General features: G+C 46.4%; 8 protein-coding genes and 3 non-coding genes across 11 annotated transcripts in view; 5 read left to right on the top strand and 6 right to left on the bottom strand.

Annotated features, from left to right (window-relative positions):
- Positions 1-254: 254 nt before the first annotated feature.
- ASPWEDRAFT_180362 (uncharacterized protein) lies at positions 255-6,564 on the bottom strand (the record flags this gene model as incomplete). Its single annotated transcript, XM_040831840.1, has 2 exons — positions 255-2,866; positions 6,240-6,564. The coding sequence occupies 2 exons, from the start codon at positions 6,562-6,564 to the stop codon at positions 720-722; spliced, it is 2,472 nt and encodes an 823-aa protein (XP_040692572.1). The 3' UTR covers positions 255-719.
- On the bottom strand, positions 4,250-4,376 carry ASPWEDRAFT_t45. The gene has a single exon. It is a non-coding gene; the product is annotated as a tRNA-Thr (tRNA).
- ASPWEDRAFT_t44 lies at positions 4,486-4,611 on the bottom strand. Its single transcript has one exon. It is a non-coding gene; the product is annotated as a tRNA-Thr (tRNA).
- ASPWEDRAFT_t43 lies at positions 4,703-4,830 on the bottom strand. Its single transcript has one exon. It is a non-coding gene; the product is annotated as a tRNA-Thr (tRNA).
- Positions 6,564-7,538, bottom strand: ASPWEDRAFT_180361 (putative metalloproteinase). The gene is made up of 2 exons (XM_040831839.1): positions 6,944-7,538; positions 6,564-6,880 (listed from the first exon to the last, which is right to left on the bottom strand). The coding sequence occupies exons 1-2, from the start codon at positions 7,530-7,532 to the stop codon at positions 6,816-6,818; spliced, it is 654 nt and encodes a 217-aa protein (XP_040692571.1). The 5' UTR covers positions 7,533-7,538; the 3' UTR covers positions 6,564-6,815.
- A 493-nt stretch (positions 7,539-8,031) lies between these two features.
- On the top strand, positions 8,032-9,403 carry ASPWEDRAFT_36580 (uncharacterized protein). Its single transcript, XM_040834496.1, has 2 exons — positions 8,032-8,135; positions 8,200-9,403. The coding sequence occupies exon 2, from the start codon at positions 8,451-8,453 to the stop codon at positions 8,910-8,912; it is 462 nt and encodes a 153-aa protein (XP_040692570.1). The 5' UTR covers positions 8,032-8,135; positions 8,200-8,450; the 3' UTR covers positions 8,913-9,403.
- An 80-nt stretch (positions 9,404-9,483) lies between these two features.
- ASPWEDRAFT_345481 (uncharacterized protein) lies at positions 9,484-10,443 on the top strand. Its single transcript, XM_040834028.1, has one exon. The coding sequence runs from the start codon at positions 9,684-9,686 to the stop codon at positions 10,200-10,202; it is 519 nt and encodes a 172-aa protein (XP_040692569.1). The 5' UTR covers positions 9,484-9,683; the 3' UTR covers positions 10,203-10,443.
- Positions 10,422-11,855, top strand: ASPWEDRAFT_36579 (uncharacterized protein). The gene is made up of 3 exons (XM_040834495.1): positions 10,422-10,519; positions 10,574-10,591; positions 10,637-11,855. Exons 1-3 carry the CDS (start codon positions 10,475-10,477, stop codon positions 11,465-11,467), a joined length of 894 nt encoding a protein of 297 aa, XP_040692568.1. The 5' UTR covers positions 10,422-10,474; the 3' UTR covers positions 11,468-11,855.
- Positions 11,856-12,084: 229 nt separating this feature from the next.
- Positions 12,085-13,715, top strand: ASPWEDRAFT_127748 (recombinase RAD51). The gene is made up of 5 exons (XM_040829231.1): positions 12,085-12,171; positions 12,228-12,395; positions 12,496-12,575; positions 12,653-12,720; positions 12,780-13,715. The coding sequence occupies exons 2-5, from the start codon at positions 12,309-12,311 to the stop codon at positions 13,589-13,591; spliced, it is 1,047 nt and encodes a 348-aa protein (XP_040692567.1). The 5' UTR covers positions 12,085-12,171; positions 12,228-12,308; the 3' UTR covers positions 13,592-13,715.
- Positions 13,716-13,785: 70 nt separating this feature from the next.
- Positions 13,786-18,159, top strand: ASPWEDRAFT_149504 (nucleoporin Nup120/160; the record flags this gene model as incomplete). Its single annotated transcript, XM_040829573.1, has 3 exons — positions 13,786-14,714; positions 14,779-16,920; positions 16,973-18,159. Exons 1-3 carry the CDS (start codon positions 14,072-14,074, stop codon positions 18,157-18,159), a joined length of 3,972 nt encoding a protein of 1,323 aa, XP_040692566.1. The 5' UTR covers positions 13,786-14,071.
- Positions 18,160-18,669: 510 nt separating this feature from the next.
- abcB (putative ABC multidrug transporter) overlaps positions 18,670-20,142 on the bottom strand; it is a gene marked incomplete at both ends in the record, with an annotated part of 5,257 nt that continues 3,784 nt past the window's right edge. The window contains 3 exons of the mRNA XM_040837199.1: positions 18,670-18,901; positions 18,968-19,345; positions 19,402-20,101. Coding sequence (XP_040692565.1) covers positions 18,670-18,901; positions 18,968-19,345; positions 19,402-20,101 — 1,310 coding nt within the window. The remainder of the gene's footprint in view (positions 18,902-18,967; positions 19,346-19,401; positions 20,102-20,142) is intronic.

Genomic DNA, 20,142 nt, shown 5'->3' with positions numbered 1-20,142 from the left:
GATGCTCCGTACGGCCATACAACACTCGAAACTCTCTCCCCCAAGCCATCATTTGTTACTCTAATTACTAGAACACAAATTGCTCCTGCTTTCACCCGTCTTCTGGCCGTCTGCTAACGGATCGTCCGTAGACATATGATGAAACCTCAGAAGGAAACATACCACGGGAGATTATCGCAGATCGTATTAAACAGACATATGGATAAAGATCCAAATCCTATTGATTAAGAGAAAAAATCCTAACAACACCATTTCTGAGTCCCAGGCCAGTCTCAGTACAACCAGTCCCTCAAGTAATCTAGTGCCTTTATTGCCTTTCACATGATATCCTTGGCCATTATGCAGACGATGGCAAAGTTGTGTAATCACCGCCTTCAAATCTCTGAAGTCCCGGTGGAGCACTGCCTCTTTTAAAATTCAAATATCTTCTCGGTGTTTGGGCAATTTCCTCATCTGATTTCCCATCAATGAGGATATCAACAAAGGTGTTTGCACGAAAGAGAGGGCTCTGGTTGGGGTTTGTTTCATAGTACTTGACCTCTATCCCATTTGAATCAGTAAATCTCACAAGGAAAGCAAGACGACCTGCTGGGTCACTATGTATTGCAGAGGTTGCATAGATATTAGGATGTCTTGATCCCGAATCGGAAACTTCAATGCGCACAAAGATAGTACCATCCCCAACATCCATGTCTGGCGGGAAACGAATAGGACAATAGTTAACACGAATTGACCTTTTGATAAGAAACACCGAGGGGTACATTGTACTTGTATTCCTTTTCTCGAAAGACTGGGGCTTCTTCTCTCCAGATGTATTGCTGACGTTTTAGACCATTAAGATGAGATTCTTGGTCTTTTCTTGATACGCCCTTTCTTGAGAATTTAGTCCGTAAGCTTTCTTCATAATGAAGCAGTGGATCCTCTGACGTGTCCAAAATTCCTCTTTGAATTCCTGTATCCAACAGATGCGCTAAGTCCTCAGGGAGTGCTTCATGATGGGCGTCATTTTCCCATTGGCTGGGATAAGGGACATCTGTCACCGGCTTTATCTCCTCGTCATCTACTCTAGGAGATGGCAGAATTGGCGCAGAAGCCACATCAGACTGGATCAATAGAGTAGAATCGGTATCTCCAGAGCGTCTAAGAAGATTATTTGGTAATCTTGCCAGCTTTTCAGCAAATTCATGCTCACGCTGTGAAACAAGATCATGTACCATTTCCTTGACGGCCGTGTATTTTTCGATATCGAAGGGAACTTGTTTGTGGGCACTTTTTTCGGCTTTCTGTGGCTTTGCATTTGGTACTTTGCCTTGACCGTATGGGCCTTTTCTTGGAAGAGCGTGCAGTACCATTAGTAGTCCCTCGGTGAGAGATTCAGCAAGCTCTTCAATATGACGAAGGTCACTTTCATCTCTGATTCCTTTGCGGAATAGCCAAAGTTTAATGCTTTCGTCAAGTGTTCCTACCGTCATCATAGGGTTTCCTAATCTTTCCCTTCTAGCCTGGCCAAGAATAGTACCAACAACACTACTTGACTCAATAAAATAGGGTCTGATCCCCGTAATACTTATAACCGAGGTGGCAAATCTGATTACCTCACTTAATTTTGCAGTATGAGCTGAGCTCGTGGACCAAACTTGGGAGGGGAGCTCTGGGCAACGAATGAACAGTCGTTTCGGAATAGCTCCAAGACCACTAGAGATATACATGGAATATTTAAACCCACGAAGCTCTAGGGAGAATCTGCAGGCGCCTTTTTGTACGGCTTGAATCATTTTTTCGGCTCGTGGGCCGCATACCAGGATGATTTTCAGATGACTTGTTTCAATCAAAGTTCGATGGGAATTCAGAATAAGGGACTCATCACAAAAGCTCGAACTATTTTTGGAAAAGTCTCTTGCGGAAAGAGGCAGAAACTCCCGGAAGTTCGAGGTCCAAACAAGGACATTGGTCTCGTTAAACAGGCATCCTTGAAGGGACCATGGCAGCTGAACTTTCGAGTCAAGATTTTCTGGCGCCTCTGTGCTACCCAGACTCAGTGGCAAATCATTGGCAGGAGACACAGCGACAAAGTCCAGAATAAACCCTATTTCTGCAGATAGTGTACCGAAAAATGGTGTTGATGTAATGGTTCCTGTCTGTTTATCCTTCATGTTCATGGACAGAGCGTTTTTGACAAGCCAGAACTCCTTTTCATTCCCCAGTGCGGTCTTTAAAGCCGAATTGAAGTCATTGGAGAACAAAGGTCGTTCGGCTTTGTGTATCTTAAGCTTCTGTCCTGGATGGAAAGTTGCCCAGTGTCGAATCTGCACATCTGGGGATTTGCTTGGACCTATAGCAGCCTGCACTCTCAAGGATGCTGTGAGCGTCACACTTTGAAGTAATGGAGACATGACATTAAGCCCAAATCCACCTAGTGCTTTGTTGTTTGCAATTTCCGGAGGCTCTAACATGCCATGATGGGTAGAAAAGAACCTGCAAAAGAGAGCTTCAAGAATATTGCATCTTATCCGGTACCAGTCATTGTCCTTTTCCTCGTCCTCTGGGAACGACCATAGCCGGATAAAATTTGCTGTTCGACTCCCGTTTCCTAGCCACAGTATATAATAATGCAGAGATTCATATGAACCCTGCATTATGGATTGAGCATGTTGGTAAATTATCCGTCTATGAGCGTTTTCACATTGGCCGATATAAATTCTTAGAAAGTTCTCGTCTCGAATATCAGTCACATAGTCCATGTACCCCATAGGATCTAACCACGGGTCATCATTATCTTGTTGAAGTCTGATTTCGTCGAGGTCTTTTCGAGAGAGTTGGCGGCCTTGAAGGTATTTTATCTCAGGGCGCACAAGATCAAGAAGGCCTTTGGCAACAGTTAAATTGCCGCCATGTGTTTCAATCTCTCTTGAATATGGTAATGCATCAGATCCCGGTAAAAGGCCCTGTATTATTTCCAACTGGATAGATCTGCACAGCTTCTCTAAGTCAGGGAGCGGTATGCTTTCCTGCAGAGATACATCCTTGGGGGCGTGTCAACAACATTTTTATATCTAGATTATAAACAAAACCAGAGCTCTTACATCTCTGATTTCTTGAGGTATAGCGAACCACTTCTCGTCATTATGCTTTGGACAGTTGATTGAGATGTTAAGGGTGTATTGCGATAAGTTGACAGGTCCCTCGACAAGCCTAGGTTTCTTCGGCACGCCGACTCTAGACCATGAAGCCTGGCCCAAATCTCGTTTTTGGTTATTTGGCTGGGTAGCTCTTGGGACAGTTCGTGTACGACAGCGGTTGCTTGGGTGGCCTTTTTCACCGCAATTCTGGCAAGGTTTTACATTGGGGCACTTCGTTACAAGATGGCCATGTGCTTTGCAGTACACACATTTTAGACATTGCGTACACGTTTTCCGCGTCACCCCAGTCATCCCACACTGGCTGCAATGAATACAGTCACTAGGCAGGAATGACATGTTGTGTTTGCCGTTTGGAGAGGTTGGTGGGAAGGGGGGGCTGTATTATTTGAAAGTCATAGACTCCTGGGTTCAAAATTCCTGGGAGAAGTAAAGAGCTTGGAGTTAGAGTTGAGCATTAAAGTGGTGTGAAAGAAATGGAACTCACAGTAGGAAGAATCAACAGGCGCTTTAAAGGGAGAAGGGGGGAGTGGAAGAAGAGAGACAGGGAGAAGAGATTCAAGAGCAGTGGAGTGGTGTAGACCTGGTCTATGTACGTTCTGCAAGAACAAACAACGATCTAGCAACAAACGCTGGCGAGGCAACCTACCTTGGGGTACGTACTTAGAAAGACGCCTCAGGTTGCTTCACCTTGATGAATACAAATATACACATCGTTAAGTTCTGGGCTTCATCTATCATTCTCTTTATATCGAACATAACAACTACCCACCAATTGCAATTTCTTTCGAAAACACCTATATTTAGTAGTTTGTTTTCATCACCATTGGATTCCTAGGATTTTTGATATTGTGAGAAGCCACTTCCTAGTTTTCTATACATGATTCTGGAAAGATAAAATGCAACTTGGTGATGATATGCGCCCCGATGGTACGTGACGGGAGCACTTAGGGCAATGCAGAGTGATACTACAGTAGAAACGTGGGATGGGCACCATTTACTATTTAGGGATTTGACTATTATTGAAGGTTTGCGAAGGTCCTTAAAAAAGAACAGTAAGAATGGAAAAAAGAGGGTGGGAAAGGCCAAAAATAAAAAAAAGAATATTATTATACTCCAGACGGGACTCGAACCCGCAATCTCCAGATTAGCTGTGATACTGTTAGTTAAGAATTAAATGGGTAACATAGAGTCGATTAAACTTACAAGTCTGGCGCCCTACCATTGAGCTACTGGAGCGTGAGTGTTTCAATCGTCCAATTTAGGATTTATAGGCGAGGTCTGAAGGTGGGGTCTATGACGGCAAATCAAAATTAATCAAAAAATGCAAAAAGATAATTATGACGAATACTCCAGACGGGACTCGAACCCGCAATCTCCAGATTAGCTATTGCATTGTTAGTTCTTTATTCAAAGTGTTCATGGCGTCAGGTCAACTTACAAGTCTGGCGCCCTACCATTGAGCTACTGGAGCGAAGGTTGAAATTTTATTATATATTTTACCTTATAGCCGAGGCTAAAAGCGGGGTAACTAAAACACATAAAAGAGGTGAAAAAATAATTCGTACTCCAGACGGGACTCGAACCCGCAATCTCCAGATTAGCTGGATTATGGTTAGTAAGTGAAACTAAGGTGTGTCTGAATAGTGGGGGTACTAACAAGTCTGGCGCCCTACCATTGAGCTACTGGAGCTCTTCAGTTGCGCACTCAAAATAAATAGTGCTCTATGAAGCTATACTAAATATACACGACTTTATGAACCTAAAACAGGAACAAGGAGTATACAGATACATGTTCACTAGATGTCATAGTAATGGCAAGGCTACAGGGACTTGAATAATGAGAAAGGCTAGAATTCTTCAACGTGCTTAATTCTCTGACTACTGCGATATCGTCGCATTCGAATGCATGAAGCTATTCGCACTATTCTTAAGCGATCCCTTTACTCTATACAAACGAACCTGTCATCAGCTGCAATATTGACCAGGATAGCCATTCATTCCTGTAGCCCCTCTCCATGTTTACCACCCGAGACGAACGAACGGTGATCCCGTCGGATGGCCTGGCCTCTCCGCGGTGAGGCTTCAATATAGCGGATAATCGCATTCTCACCGCTATTCTCGGTGGTGTTGACCGAGAGGCCCTCGTTCAACACAGAGCTCGAGTATATGCAAACACAACTTAGGCCTTGGGCCATCGGTACTATTTGCGTAGGGTGGAAATGGTTCTCTCCTATGTGTATTGATTCTAACTATGACAGAGGACCCAGCACCGATATATAACACACCGTTCAGTCAATAGCAGGTACCAGTACCTAGGCGTATGTAGTATTGTATTTCATGGTTGATATCCATCCCAAATAAGCAACCCCCCTCATCCTAGACAAGAAATTCGCCCAAAGCATCTGTTAAAGAAATGCATTTTGCCCTTTAGACCACAGTGCCTGGGCTGGGAAGGAGAGCCTCCCTGCCAATGTTAGAACCCGCTTATTTTTTATTTTTATTTTTTTTCCACTGCCTGATAAAACTGAAAACTGGAAGACTGGGAGTTTGAATCAAACGATGCCCCTTTTCCTTTCCATTATTCTGCCAAATATACAAATATACCATACACATAGCCCCCATTCCCAAAAGCTTTACAGAGAGTGAAAAAGACCAGCTATTTCAAAGATATCTCAGAATCTACCCAATACGGTGACATTTACCACTATGTATTATTTTCTAATACAATAAGATGGCAAATCGCATTTGAAATTGTCTTCCATCCATGATGCATCTGGGGATCATGATGAACACCATACAGTTATGCCGCCTGCATGTGACATACTTTGCCATTCTCTGGTTCTTCCAGGCAGACCTGAAGTACCTTTCCTGAATAGTTTGGATAAATGTAATATAGGACGGATTAGGAAAAGTTCTGGAATTGCCAGTCAATATGTAGTTTTTGACAGGCTGAATATCCTCATTTTCATATCTGCGTAACCAACAGCTCCATCGGAAAAGAAGAACACCCTGCTCAAGGAAGGTTTTATCTATCCCGCTTTTTCTCTTGATGATGTTTTAATTCTAATTTATATGCAAAAGACTGACACTATGGCATACCAGACAAATCACCGCTATCAAGATGACTCGTTTCCAAAACATCATCGCCATAGGACTCGCTGTCCTCATAGCATCCAGAGCAGCCTTCATTCCAGAAGAAAGCAAAGCCCTCATCCTTCTCCGCGATGACAACAACAACAATAACAACGACGACGGTGATGACAACACCGACATTGCTCGAAAAAAAAAGTGCTCCAAAGACGCCGACTGCAAGCCGGGCTCGGGCCATATCTGCATCAGAAAGAAGTGCAGAGCTGGCTGTCGCCGTGACGAGGATTGCATCGACAGTCATATCTGTTACGATCATCGGTGCCGTGTAGAGCATGGTGGACCATGCTTTCCTACTTACTCGTTGTGTAATAGGCATGACGATTGCTGCTCGGGCAAGTGTGGAGTGAAGATTCCTCTTTTCGTTTCCATGTGCAACAAGCCAAAATGAGCTGATGAGGGACTTGGTTGTTGAAGTGAGAGGTGGACGGGGTGCTCAATGCTAGAAATTGCTGGATATATTCAATGGGTCTTGTCTAAATGTCTTTTCTATAAATCATGTCTCTATTGTATATGTCGCCCATGTTTCTACCATGGAAACCATGAGCCCAAACCAGATGAAGAAGCCGAAGCATCACAACCAAGATAGACAGCTACCCACTAGTTAGTACCTTGCAGCAATTCAGATAGCAAAGGGGGAAAAGAGACAGGCATACACTTTGAAAAGAAAGCATAACTCTCCGCATTTTTCAACGCAGTCTGCGTATCCAACTTCAACACCGCGTCGTGCCCATACACCTCAAACCCAAGAACACCCTTGGTATGCGACAACTCATGCAGACTCGACGTCCTCTGATCCAGCGTCGCACAATCATCCGACACCTGCGGAAGCTGGAAATACGCCGGACAAGTCCTCACATCGCCTCTGAACCCATCCGTCTCCGCATACCCAGTCTGTGTGAACGAGCCCTGCGCGCACTGCAACCCATCCGGCTGGCATGAATACGACACCAGCCCGCCTCCCTGGTTGGATGCTTCATCGGAGATTTCCTCGAGAATTTTGGCGACATGGTTCATGGATGTTGAGTCGGTTGTTTTGAAGAAGCCCTGGAAGAGGGAGGTGACGTTGTTGGCTTTGATGCTGGCGGCGGCTTTTTGGGCCATCTGGCCGGCGTGTGTCACTGCAGCTTGCATCATTTGTTTTTGTTGGCTGTTGCATTCCACGAGGGTTGCTCGTTCCTCGATGGGGCCTGCGAGGGCGATGTTGGTGAGGAATAGTGGGAGGATGAGGTTAGTGATGTGCATTTTGATGTTATTTTTCAATGTTGAAGAATATGAAGAATAGAGAAAAAAAAAAAATTGTATTTTCTAGAAATATCCTGCTATTATATTGTTCGAGATTTCCAACACTAGTGGCATCTTCGCCCAAAATTGAGATGACTGAAACTGCCAATTTTTAGACGTTTCAGGGTCTTGATGAACAGGACCCTGCGCTAAGAGTAGGGTGACAGTTCCTCGGTAATAAATCCCATACGCAGACAGTGTTTGACTTGGAATAATGGGGTTAATTGAACGGTTCAAACATGATAGAATCAGATACGCGAGTAGACCCATTTTAAAACTGCCCCAAAGGTAGAGGCCAAAGGTGTGGAAGCGCTGCCATTAGACTGCGCTACGAAGAAGAACGGCACTATAAGTTCGAGTTTTAAATGGGTTCTCCGTACTTAGTAGACCCTGGACCCACAGCAAGTATGAAGATAGATAGATAGACCGTAGCTATTTGCCTATCTTGGATTGGTCTCAGTAACATGATATGAACTGCATGAAAGTCCAGAGTGAAGCCACTTCCAGCAAGGTTATTCCCATGGATAAACCTCAGTCCTGACTTGTATAAGTGCAAACCGAATCCTATCTCAACTAGTTAGTTTGCACTGATCATGATGACATCAAAAGAGATAGATCATGCACCTACCTGGCCTTTGTTTCCATGCACCATTGACAATCATCATTTATACAATTTATAATGAAGGGAGACATACATTGCGTCGTATGTGGCCTTGTGGTCGAGAAGCAAACGTGCGGGAGTTCAAAAATGCGTCACGTTGACCCGGCAGAACTGGAAAAAACGCTGCCCACAGAGACTATCTGGAGGGAGTTTTATCGCCTCAGTGAGTCTGAAAAAGCTAGGTTATCCTACTACATCTCTAACTACGCCGTACAGTCATGTATGATTCAGCCGAGCAGCGATACAAGCTCTCTGGGATTGGACAGAGGTTAGAGGACGAATATTTCTATCCCCCTCGCGACTCGGGAAAGGCTGTGATTGGGAAGCCAACGGGGATGGAGACAGATCTCGCTCGAGTGCACCGCAACCTCCTTGTCTGGTGGTTCTGGGATGTTAGTCCCAAGCCCGACTGGCAAGAGATCGCCGTTCTTATCCACATGCGCTGTTGGGTTCTTGTTCAACAGGTCATTGGACCCAAAGTCCACGACCATCTCGGACTCTTCCTGGCCATCACCCTGATGAAAGCCTGCGCCTTGAATTATGGGAATGTGTGGTTGGACCATACTCAAGGTAAGTTCCCATTGCACTATATGCCCGCGAGTATACGCCTAATCCATGGCAAACAGATCCATCGAGAACACCGGTACTTGAAGGGCTGGTCCAGGAGAGCAAGGCAATAGGACGTCAGGACCCCTCAAACTATCGCAGTCTGCGGAAAAGATCCAACACTCCAAAGCTTTCAAGGCTGTCATATTTACCCTGCGATATTCTGTATCTCATCCTTGATTTTATTGGCCACTGGGACTGCATCTGTCTGCAAAGTGCGATCCAAGTGCCCGTCGGCAATGAGTACTGGCGTCAACGTACCGCCCGATCACTACTGTTTGGGATAGACAAGATCATTGAGGATAGCAATGACCTCGATTGGCGTTATATATGCCTGAAACTCGAGAGACTTTATGCTTCTTCGATAAGATTTGAGGCTCGACGAAGGGTTCTGGGCGTGTTGAAAGATGTAAAGACAGTCCTTTCCCGAGAGTTGAAGAAGGAAGAACCGCTGCGAATGGAAGATGTGATCAGAAAGATACATAATTCATGGTCTCCATATGACCTTGAACGGCACATATGGCTGGGTCGGAGGATAAGGATGCTGTCTGATTGTAGATTATTCTTCAAATTAGATGGGAGATTACGCGTAGAATAAAATAGTGGAAACAAGGTTAACATACTCAGAAGGAGAGTATTTTCTTGATCTGTCACGGATAACCTAGTGGGAGGCCGACCGCCAAGTCAGTGACCTTGCTTCGGCGCAAGTCAGCGGGCACTGGTGCCTGGTACGAATCCTGGGGTCGTCGTTGTACTCGTGCGAGTAATCCACGATGCTACAAGGCGTTAAGCAATGAAAGTGACCCTTGAGGGAAGCAATTCTGCAGAGACACTTTCACCCTGGGATGGCGTCGCCAGATTACACCGTCCCGTTACAGGGAAATTGGCTGTTTGGTTGGACAACTGCATCTTCTTTTTTGCCTCTTTTTTTTTTCGTCCATCTTTTTTTGTATCCCGACCGGCCTTTTGTCCCCCTTCTCTTTTTTATCCCCATTCATTTAATTACTTTTCTTATAAAGAAACACGGTGCTATTATAGTTATAGTTTTCTATTCAACTAATTTACACGGCTATATATCTAGGTGGTGGGTGGTGGGTGGTGTACGACATCCTCTACAGTCTGTATACCTTTCGCAATTGGCCCCTATTATTATCATTATTTCCCTTCTTCTGCTGTATATTAATCCACTTGATTTTCCCAATAAAATCTATTCTATCTGTATCGCATTTTATCATGGCTTTCTTACATATAAGATACCATGGAAGTGTCGCCCTTTCCCTCGTCTGCATTCACCTCCCACGCTCCTACCCTTGACCACTTCAGGTTACAGAGCGTCTGCCCGCTTTCTGTTCTTCCTATTATGACTCGGAAATGTTTCAGTCTTCTTCCCATCGTCTTTCTGCTTGCAAGTTGGCAGAGGATCAGATGAAACTTCTCCGCTTCTCTACAGTCTACACTGCCTGGCAACCATCAAGGCTATCCTAGAAGCAGTTTGGCAACGAATATATCCATTCTTCTGGATAGTTTCCTTTGGCTCGCTGCTTCCAAGCGACAGACTCAATCTACGCTTTGCCACTGCCATCCCCAACCCATACCACGACGAAGACTATCAACGGGACAGCCTGAGTTATCCAGCATGCAGTTTTGGGTTGGCTGGGCCCTATGGCAGAAACTGAGCACTGTACGACTATCCCAAATGTTACCTTAATGATTCTGACTGACATAAACTCCTTAGGTGCTTGCATTTCTCATCGTACGAAGACCTCCCCGCAACTTGACCTTCTACTAACGATGCAAGACTCTCGTGCTCATCTATTCCTTCTCCATCCTCTTATACAACAGACGAATGACAAGAAAACATGCAGCGGCAGAAGCATACCAAAAAGAAGAACAGGATGCCGAGTTACGCCCTATGCTGACTGTAGGAAGCGACATTCCATTTGGCGCCAGAGCTCTTGAGAGAGGAGTTCAAGTCGAAGGGATTTGGATCTCCTCGGACAACAACACGCCGCTTCCTACCCCCCAGAAACCTGGTACCCCAATTGGAACCCGACCATCGAGTTCGAGTGTCTCGACACGATTAGATTCAGTTCCTGAAAATGTCCCGAGAGCACAGTCAAAGACCAGTCTGGCATACCCGGTGGCGTCTCACATCAACAGACCAGATCCTCGATGTACCTCGAGAGCTAGGGATGACAACGTAGCCAGCGACAGTAAAAGCTCAAGCTTCTATTCTGAATCAGTCGTTGAAAGTCAACACGCCCATCCCGCCCCATTGAAGAACGACGAGCCATATACTCCAAACGAGGGGGATGTGCCACAATCGAAAAACAAGTCCAGCGTTCGCAGCTCATGGATAGGCAAATCCCCAGACAAGTACAAGCGAAGATCGATCATCGGTGGTAAGAAGCCAGAGGGTTTTACCATGTTAGGTGAAAAGAAACTGATCATTAATCCCCCAGGAAATCATGCTCGGCGATCATCTGAGGAATTCAGGCGTCGTATCAGCCGGTTAATCGACGAGAACATTCAAACGCGCCCAAGCGAGACGTTTCAACTGAATCCGTTCCGACGTGCTGCCGAGGAAAGCCATAAACGAAAATCAAAGCTAGGAGCGTCTCAGCCATGAAGCCTTCAATGTTCAGAATTGATCACAAGCGCATCTCTCGCGACTTCATGGTGAAGTCAGCAACACCCAGTTGTTAACGGGTTTGATGTGCCATTCTAAAAGTGTGAGCGCACATCTGAAACTGACTGGGACATGGGGCGAAAGTTCAATCATTTTATGTTTCATGCCTAGGTCCCACTGGACTCTTTGATCTTGTTGGATATCACTGGACTCTGTAACTTGACTTTGTTTTGCAACAGTATACCTTATGGAAACTGCAACTCTTCTTTGGTATGGCCAACATTGTTATTGAAGCACCGAGACTAATAGCGGCATATCTGATAGATGAAATTGGTTTAATATTATCAAGTAAGCATGAAATTAGACAGTCCTTCAACCTGGAACCGGGAAAACGCGAAATCAAGAAATATAGTATAGAATAGACAGACTAGTGGAGCAGAAAGGTGAAGATCATTTTGCCGTAGATTGATACCTAAGGCACAAAATGGGCGATCTGGCCTGCTGCCTGATAAGCGCACGTGATCTCGTGACAGCTCGACGCGTCCACAGCCGTAAGAACGATTGTCAAGAGAAAAAAAAAATCAATTGGATTTGCCACATCGACAGACTTGATATCTCAGAAATAAAGACTTGGTTGTCCTATTAATGAGCCGATAAAACGCAAGTCTGCAGATTGATCTACAAGCAAAAGAAGATCCCACGCAGTAAGCTACAGTTGAGACTACGACGCGTGCTTTCGCGTAGTGTTGACTCTGATCAGTACCGAACAGGCATTGATTTCCGCGAAGCTGCAGAAAAGACATTCTTGAATAGAAGAGAGACTTGAACCACTGAGACGGAAATGACGACAGACATGGAAACTCAGAATGAATATGATGAGAATGGACTTCCCGGTCCCGGTGCGCCTACTCCACTTTCATCCTTGGAGGTGAGAAACCATGACCCTTGATGCATCGAATAGAGCTGCAGCTATATGTGGCTTTTGGTGCTTCTTACCCGTGGGGTACATTTCTGACAGGTGGTTGCAGGGTGTTGCTGGTTTAACGGGTAGAGACATCAAGTTGTTCGTTGATGCTGGCTACTATACGGTTGAGTCAATTGCCTATACGTGAGTTGTTTCTTCCCCTAAATATTTATCTGCTTTGTAGAGAACAATGGTGCTGATGGTTGTCGTTTCGCTTTTAGTCCAAAGAGACTTTTGGAGCAAATCAAGGGTATCTCGGAGCAGAAGGCCACTAAGATCTTAGTCGAAGGTGAGTCAACGCAGGCATATGCCGTGGATAGAATTATATTGATTGATGATATTATATAGCCGCGAAGCTTGTTCCGATGGGTTTCACGACAGCCACCGAAATGCACGCACGACGAAGCGAACTCATCTCGATTACAACAGGATCTAAGCAGCTGGATACTTTGCTCGGAGGTGGCATCGAAACAGGGTCAATCACCGAGATCTTCGGAGAGTTCAGAACCGGAAAGAGTCAAATATGTCATACACTTGCGGTAACCTGTCAGTTGCCATTCGATATGGGAGGTGGTGAAGGCAAGTGTCTCTATATCGATACGGAGGGGACCTTCCGACCAGTCCGCTTGCTGGCTGTTGCTCAGCGATTTGGGCTTGTTGGTGAAGAGGTGTTGGATAATGTGGCTTATGCTCGAGCATATAACTCGGACCATCAGCTTCAGCTACTTAACCAGGCGTCCCAGATGATGTGCGAGACTCGGTTTTCTCTTCTTGTCGTTGACTCCGCAACGTCACTGTACCGGACAGACTTCAATGGCCGTGGTGAGTTGTCGTCTCGACAGACCCATCTGGCCAAATTCTTGCGTACGCTGCAACGTTTGGCCGATGAATTCGGTATCGCAGTCGTCATCACCAACCAGGTTGTTGCCCAGGTTGATGGTGGACCGAGTGCGATGTTCAACCCCGACCCGAAAAAACCAATTGGTGGTAATATCATTGCGCATGCCAGTACGACCAGATTGAGTTTGAAAAAGGGAAGAGGCGAAACGAGAGTATGCAAGATCTACGACAGTCCATGTCTGCCCGAGAGTGACTGTCTCTTTGCCATCAACGAGGATGGTATCGGGGACCCAAGCCCCAAGGACCTGGAGAACGACTAATCGTATCGCAGTAATACTGCACTTCCTTACATATTACGATAATTGTGTGACGAGTTTTGTTTGTTAGCCACATGTATATCTTTGATTTTTATGGCATATGGCATCCTCGGTGGTGTCTAGATTCTGTCACGGTGTTTACGATTAATTGTTTGATACTAGAGTATGACACTGTACTTGAATCCAAAACAAAACCCATATACATGAAAAACAAAACAATGATAGAACATAAGAACAAGATTTAATTGAAGATTAATCCAAGATCGACAAGGCGGAGAGGCGCGTTGCTGGGCCCGCGCCAAGACTTTGTTTTTTGAGCAGCAACAGAGCTTCAGCTTTCCGCCTTTCAAGTCCCTCTCTGAGGTTGCGAGCGATTTTACTATTTCATTCCACCCCCAACTCTACCGCGGCAGGGAGACCATGGAGCCCTGAAGTGAACATCTATAACCCCGTGGAAAATCATCTGTCGTCAATCTCCCCATCATGGCGAAGATTTACAAGGACACAAGAGTCGACCTCCGGCCGTACTCGCCGAACACAGTCGTCAACATCCCAATCCCAACAACACACGAGAGCGCGCAGCGTCGAACCCGATTCTCCGTCTCCTCCCTTACAGACAGCGAAGAGCCCGCCGCGAAAGATGAGGACGAATTCGCAAGACGCTACCTGGCGACTCAAGGGTCCATCTACTTTCGAAAACGAAGGGCTTATCCCCGAACGTTCCTGTGGAGGGTTGTCAATGACAACAAGGTGTTGGAAATCCAGTGCGTGGATCTGACCAAGGCTGGGGTTGAAAAATTTGAATACAATGTTACTCTGCGCTTGGACTTTCAGGAGGACATCATCCCTTCAGGAGTTGCTTTCGCGGATTTGGAAGACCATGAAATGCTGAGCGTGTTTGTGATTACGGCCTCTAAGCAACTGCACACTTTGACGCTGCGCCCGGAGTTCTTCCGCAGGACGGCGGCTATTGATGAGAATGTGTCCGAGTGGTGCAAGTCTTGTGTGCCTGCGCCTTTGTCTTTCTCTTACCCTCACCGACTTCATGCGAGCAGTCCGTTGGAGCTGTTCATCTCGCTTGATAATGGAGCGCTTTTGCGCTTAACTAGGCGATCTGGCGATGATGGTAATTTCTTGCAAAATTTGTCACTGTCTGGATTCGTTGTATGCTGATCTGTGTCTTTTTTTAGGCTCGCATTGGTCCCCTCTTACCTTCGATGAGAGAACATGGGGTTCGTCAATCCGTGGCCTGGTTAGGTGGACGGCGCAACCTTCGATGAAATTCCGAGGACGCACTCTCGATCCAAACTTGGCAAATGCCATCGCTACTACATCAGATGAGACATATGTCTTCGCCGTCTGCTTGAATCACACCTTGAAAATTTGGAACCTTGCTACAAATAAATTGGCTGCCACCAAGGACTTGTTGGGCCGAAATATCCAGCAGCCAGATTCGACATCATATACTTTGAATCCATCTGAGTCGTCCTTTATTCGGGTTTTCAATGCGGAGAGAGTGTTGGACGGTGGTTACCGCTACTACATTGTCACATACTCGCCATTCGAGGATGGGCGCTTTAAATTCTGGGCTGTGAAGGGGGGCTTGACATCGCAATTGATAATCGAAGATCTGTTCCCCGAAGCTTCTTTTCGACCCTTGGATCCCGACTCCACAGGGAATATGTTCTGGAGTATTGCCGACTTCCAGGTTAAGCCGATGGATGAGGGAAAGCGCATGGAGTTGTGGGTTTTGTGGAGAAACAACAGCCTCTACCAGCTGTACACACTGCACTTCGACTTCCAAACTTTGGAGAAAGATTGGTCTACAAACTGGGTGTCGACAGCTGTGGAAACTCGCAGACAGGAGCTGCCGCCAGCTATGGTATCTGCCGATGTTGTGGACCCGACAGAAAAGTGGTTGAAGTTCCTTTTGCAACCTAATAGATACTTGCCAGAGGTTCTCGAGACTGCTTTGACGATCTACCAAGAGGCTCTCAAGCCGCTGTCTTCATCGCCTATTACTCCGAAGAAAAGCGCCCCCCTGCCAGAACGACTATGCTCCACAATCGCGGCTACAGTGTCACTTAGAAAGTACGCAGAAGATGATATGGATTTTGCACGATACGGGGTCGACACGGATGCCAAATGGCGGCAGTTCTGGCAAATCGCCGATGATATTAACAAGCGAAGATTCGAACCGCTCTCACTTTCCTACGACTCCTACTATGAAGTCCCGTGGATGCTTCTTTCTGACAGCTGTGCTGTGATTCGGGAATGTAGCTCCACTGAGCTGCTTCTTCATAACTCTGGCACCGAACTTCACTCGGAAGTACCCAAGATTGTGGATCGTTGGGACCATAGGAACCTGGGTACGGAGATTGGTGATCTCTTTGCACAGGCATCTTTTTTGGCGGATGTTTCTTCAGGGTTCAGGAGGAGGTTCCCAGCCGAGCTTGACACAGCTTGTCTGCGTGCTATTGAAGCGGAGATCTATAGCGAGCCTTCGTCTTCAATTCCGGATAGAATGGATGCTTTCCGAGATCGGTGCGACTTTGGGGAGCTGCTCCCCAATAAGACTTACGATGGTCTATTCGCAGCTATGAATGCGCATTTGAATATCTATAACCTACCGAACGAAATCTTCTACACCCTCATTGATACTGTCCCGCTTGGATTCCCGGGCAAGGACTCAGACCTCCTCGCTACCGCTTTCGGTGTCAGAGTCTCGGTGAATGGTGTTCAGGAAACAATCCTACTTACACGCCAAGTTCTAATTGACCTCTTGGTTCTTGTTGTTTTCTTGGACAGCGAAGTGCAGCAAGAGGAAGAGTCAAATTTCGACGCGGGGGATCTATTCGCAACGCTCATTTCTCTGCTAAGAGAGTACGAGATGATGTCTTGGCTCAGCTCGAATGTTCGGAAATGTGCTGACAGGTCTACAAAGACCGCTGCTGACACGACTCCGAGCTTCACTCTGAAGTCTTCCGAATCGCAGAGCAAAGGTGAGAGAATGGCGACTATTTTGGAGGATCTGTTTGCTACAGACATCAAGCCGCGTCAAGCCATTGGGCTGTCTCAAGGGTATACGTTGACTCTTGGAATACGAGATGTTTTGTCTTGGGTCACGCGCCAAGGAGAAGTGGCTTACCCAAATGCTTTGGTTTACATCCAGTGCGATCTCATTGCGAAAAACAATATTGATCTCGCATGGGACTTCCTCCGCTTTCAGGCAAGTACCTCTTGGGCGACTTACGTAAAGGGTCGTCTATACGTGGCTATGTTTGAATTTGATACTGCAGCCATCTACTTCCGGAAGGCTGCGTATCTCCTTTGTAAGTTGACGCCCCCATTTTTAGCTAGTGTTCGTTTGTCTGACTTTACTAGCTTGCGGCAAGCCCCTCGGTAATCTACACGAGATGTCCTCGACGCTTTTGGACATTGTTTCGGTGGATTGCTTCCACAATGGTCTTCCGAAGTATTTCCAGCACATTTTGTCCGTATTTGAACAAGTGCGCTCTTTCACCCACGTGGCCGACTTTGCTAGCCTTGCATTGCAGGCGCTTGAAAGCGAGCGCAGGAATGAGCAAGACCCTGAGTACACAACCTTGCGAACTGACCTCCTCTCGCGTCTGTTCCATGCGTCTTTGAGAACGTGTCAATTTGACCAAGCCTACTCTGCGCTCTCTCGCTACCGGGATCTCGCATTGCAAAAGTCAGCTCTCAGCTCTCTCATCACAAACATTCTGGCTGCATCAGGACCAGGAACTACCGGCCTCCGACAGATTCTCCACTTCCCAACTTCGCTAATCCCCAACGTCGCTTCCTATGTGGACGAGACTTTAGTTTCGCTCGCCCGAAAGCAGGCTTCATTCACTCCTTTCTTGGAAGCTGGCAACAAGTGGTCTGACAACAACACCCCTGACTACCAACGAGTTCTGCAAGCATACCGTATTGCACGGAGCGACTACCGTGGCGCTGCTGAGATTGCGTACCGCAATGTTCAACGCCTACGGGACGCCAGAGAAAGCCCATCGTCGCATCTGGTTCTCGGCAAACCCAAGGAAATCGACGAATCAAAGCCCACGGTCGAAGAGGACGACCCGGAGAGCAAGGAGATCAGACACGAGCTTCTGTCCTTGATCAACCTCCTTGCATGCGTGGACAAGAGCGAGGCCTACATTCTCGTAGAGAAGGAAAAGCCCATCACCCCCACCACCGACAGACGCAGAAGCATGCAAGCCGACGACGATGGCAACGTCTTCATGGACGATGCTGACATGGGCTCACCGACACCCTTCTCATCCAACCGCCGCCTCAGCGCCAGCACGGGTGGGCTGAAATCCTCCACTCACGGAGACACCAAGTCCTCAACCACCACTGGCGCGACCGGGCCCCAGCACAGTCATAATACCGCACCACAGCGACGGGTCATAGTCACGCTTGACCACCTGCGGCGCGAGTATCAATCCGAACTAGACCGAGTGAGCAGGATCGAAAGGGGTGATTGGGAGTTTGGGCTTCTTGATGCCGCTGATGAGGCGGATAATGATGAAACGATGGTACTTTCTTAGAAGGAGAGAGTTGCGTCGAATGATTTTTATCCAATTTTTTTTTCAAATTTCACATTTTCTCGTGCTTTCGTGGTCTTTTCTCCCCCTTCTTTCTTTGTATTTCCAGCTTGTAATCTAGGCTTGTTTATTTGATGGTTTTTTTCACAGAAAAGAAAATTATGACTCTTGTTTAGTTGATTTGGATTGCAAGTTGCGGTGCTGGTATGGGTGTTATTTACTCGTTTAGGATGTTTAGCTGCATAGTTTCATTGGGAATGGGAAGAATCAATCAATCATCACATCACAAGGAATCAGAACTAATTAACAATTAATAAAAATCAATTAGATATATATTGATTTAGTATGCAAGAAATTATATATGAAGTTGATATGCGATATGCAAGCGAGCGAAAGAAGAAGACAGATATATTTATTAACATTAACCCAACTCCACGCCATATAGTAAGAAAGGATATATAAAGAAGAAAGAAATATTACTAAATCAAGGTCATCGAGGTCAGGAAACCAGACTCACTCCGATTCTTCTTTCATGGCACTCGCGTAGAGTTTAGCAAAGTAGGAATCGTCAGTGGTGAGAAGGGTATAAGGGCTTCCAGACTCGACGAGACGACCGCCGTCGAGGACGACGATGCGGTCGTAGTCCATTATCGTTTCGAGGTTGTGGGCTATGGCGATGATGGTGTGGTTGCCAAATTTTTCGCGGATGACTCGTTGCATGATTTCGTCGGTTTTGGTGTCGACACTTTTGGTATGTTAGTTACTGTCGCTGACTGAATTTCAGGATGGGGATAGAAGTAGGAATACGTACTTGCTTGTAGCTTCGTCAAGGACGAGAATCCTACCAGGACGGAGAATGGCTCGAGCAAGACAGAAGAGCTGTTTTTGGCCGTGAGAGAGATGCAGGTCGTCGATGTCAGCGTCGAGACCTGCTTCGTTCTCTTCGATTGTTGATAGGAGGTGGACGCTCTTGAGGGCGTCCAGGATGTCTCGATCGAAACAGCAGCCTGTTGGATCTGCGTTCATTCTCACGGTACCCTTGATTAAGAGGGGGTCTTGGGAGACTCCGTTGATGCAGGAGCGGATTTGTTGACGGGGGAGTTTGGAGATGTCCATGCCGTCGACTGTGATGGATCCAGAGGTGAGCTCGACCATGCGGAAGAGGCTCATTATCATGGATGTTTTGCCACTGGATTAGGATGTGAGCAAGGAGTATTAAGACCGGAGAATGTTGATGTAACTTACCTTCCTGTTCGTCCGCAGATACCAATCTTTTCACCGGCCTGGATAGAAAGAGACACATCGCTGAGGACTGGTTCATCGGGCTTATATGATGCAGACACCGATTCGAACTTGATGTCTCCCTTTGATGGCCAGCCTACAGGAGCACTGCCGTTTTCATCTGGCAAGTCCTCCGACTGTACCTTTTCGGTAAAAGTCTTGACACGCATAATAGACCCGATGTGTGTCTCCAGGTTGGTCCAGAATGTCACCACGAGCTTAATACTTTGGCTGAATTGAATGACGTTCAACAATGCCACACCGACGTAGCCTGTGCTAATTGTTCCACGCAATGCGACGACAAGCACGATCAGCACAATGGCAATACCTGCGACCACCATGTCCAAGGTGAGAGTAAGCCAGCGCTGAATCGCGTACAGGAGGTAGAATGGTCTTTGAGAATAGTCGAGAAGACGACGGTTCTTCTCCTCCATAGCGTGTTGCCATCCGTAGGCTCTCAATGTAGCCAGACCGTTGAGACAATCTGTGAAATGAGAGAATAGCGGTGCCTTTGCTTCGATGTCCATGAAACGCAATTGTCGTGAGGTACGCAGGTAGATCTTTTGGACTGAATATATGATAAAGAGAACCAATGGGAATGAGATGGCTGCGTATTTTGAAGCAACTCCTATCAAAATCATTTGTGCAAGGCAGAGGAAAAAGGCTAAGAATAATTAGTCGGCCGGTCTTTCTATACTTCAAAAA

This window comes from Aspergillus wentii (assembly GCF_001890725.1).
Source record: "Aspergillus wentii DTO 134E9 unplaced genomic scaffold ASPWEscaffold_2, whole genome shotgun sequence".
NCBI classification, from domain to species: domain Eukaryota; kingdom Fungi; phylum Ascomycota; class Eurotiomycetes; order Eurotiales; family Aspergillaceae; genus Aspergillus; species Aspergillus wentii.
The sequence above is the reverse complement of the archived record's forward strand: the minus strand, read 5'-3'. Positions and strand labels throughout refer to the sequence as shown.

What these genes read in the sequence shown, in the direction of transcription:
- ASPWEDRAFT_127748 (XM_040829231.1), top strand. Translation starts at nt 12,309, where the DNA reads ATGACGACAGACATGGAAACTCAGAATGAATATGATGAGAATGGACTT. An exon ending in GTTGAGTCAATTGCCTATAC is followed by an intron (nt 12,576 to 12,652) that starts GTGAGTTGTTTC and finishes TTTCGCTTTTAG; the next exon opens with TCCAAAGAGACTTTTGGAGC. An exon ending in CACTAAGATCTTAGTCGAAG is followed by an intron (nt 12,721 to 12,779) that starts GTGAGTCAACGC and finishes GATATTATATAG; the next exon opens with CCGCGAAGCTTGTTCCGATG.
- ASPWEDRAFT_36579 (XM_040834495.1), top strand. Translation starts at nt 10,475, where the DNA reads ATGCAGTTTTGGGTTGGCTGGGCCCTATGGCAGAAACTGAGCACT.
- ASPWEDRAFT_345481 (XM_040834028.1), top strand. Translation starts at nt 9,684, where the DNA reads ATGGCGTCGCCAGATTACACCGTCCCGTTACAGGGAAATTGGCTGTTT.
- ASPWEDRAFT_36580 (XM_040834496.1), top strand. Translation starts at nt 8,451, where the DNA reads ATGTATGATTCAGCCGAGCAGCGATACAAGCTCTCTGGGATTGGACAG.
- ASPWEDRAFT_180361 (XM_040831839.1), bottom strand. Translation starts at nt 7,532, where the DNA reads ATGCACATCACTAACCTCATCCTCCCACTATTCCTCACCAACATCGCC. An exon ending in TTATGCTTTCTTTTCAAAGT is followed by an intron (nt 6,881 to 6,943) that starts GTATGCCTGTCT and finishes ACTAGTGGGTAG; the next exon opens with CTGTCTATCTTGGTTGTGAT.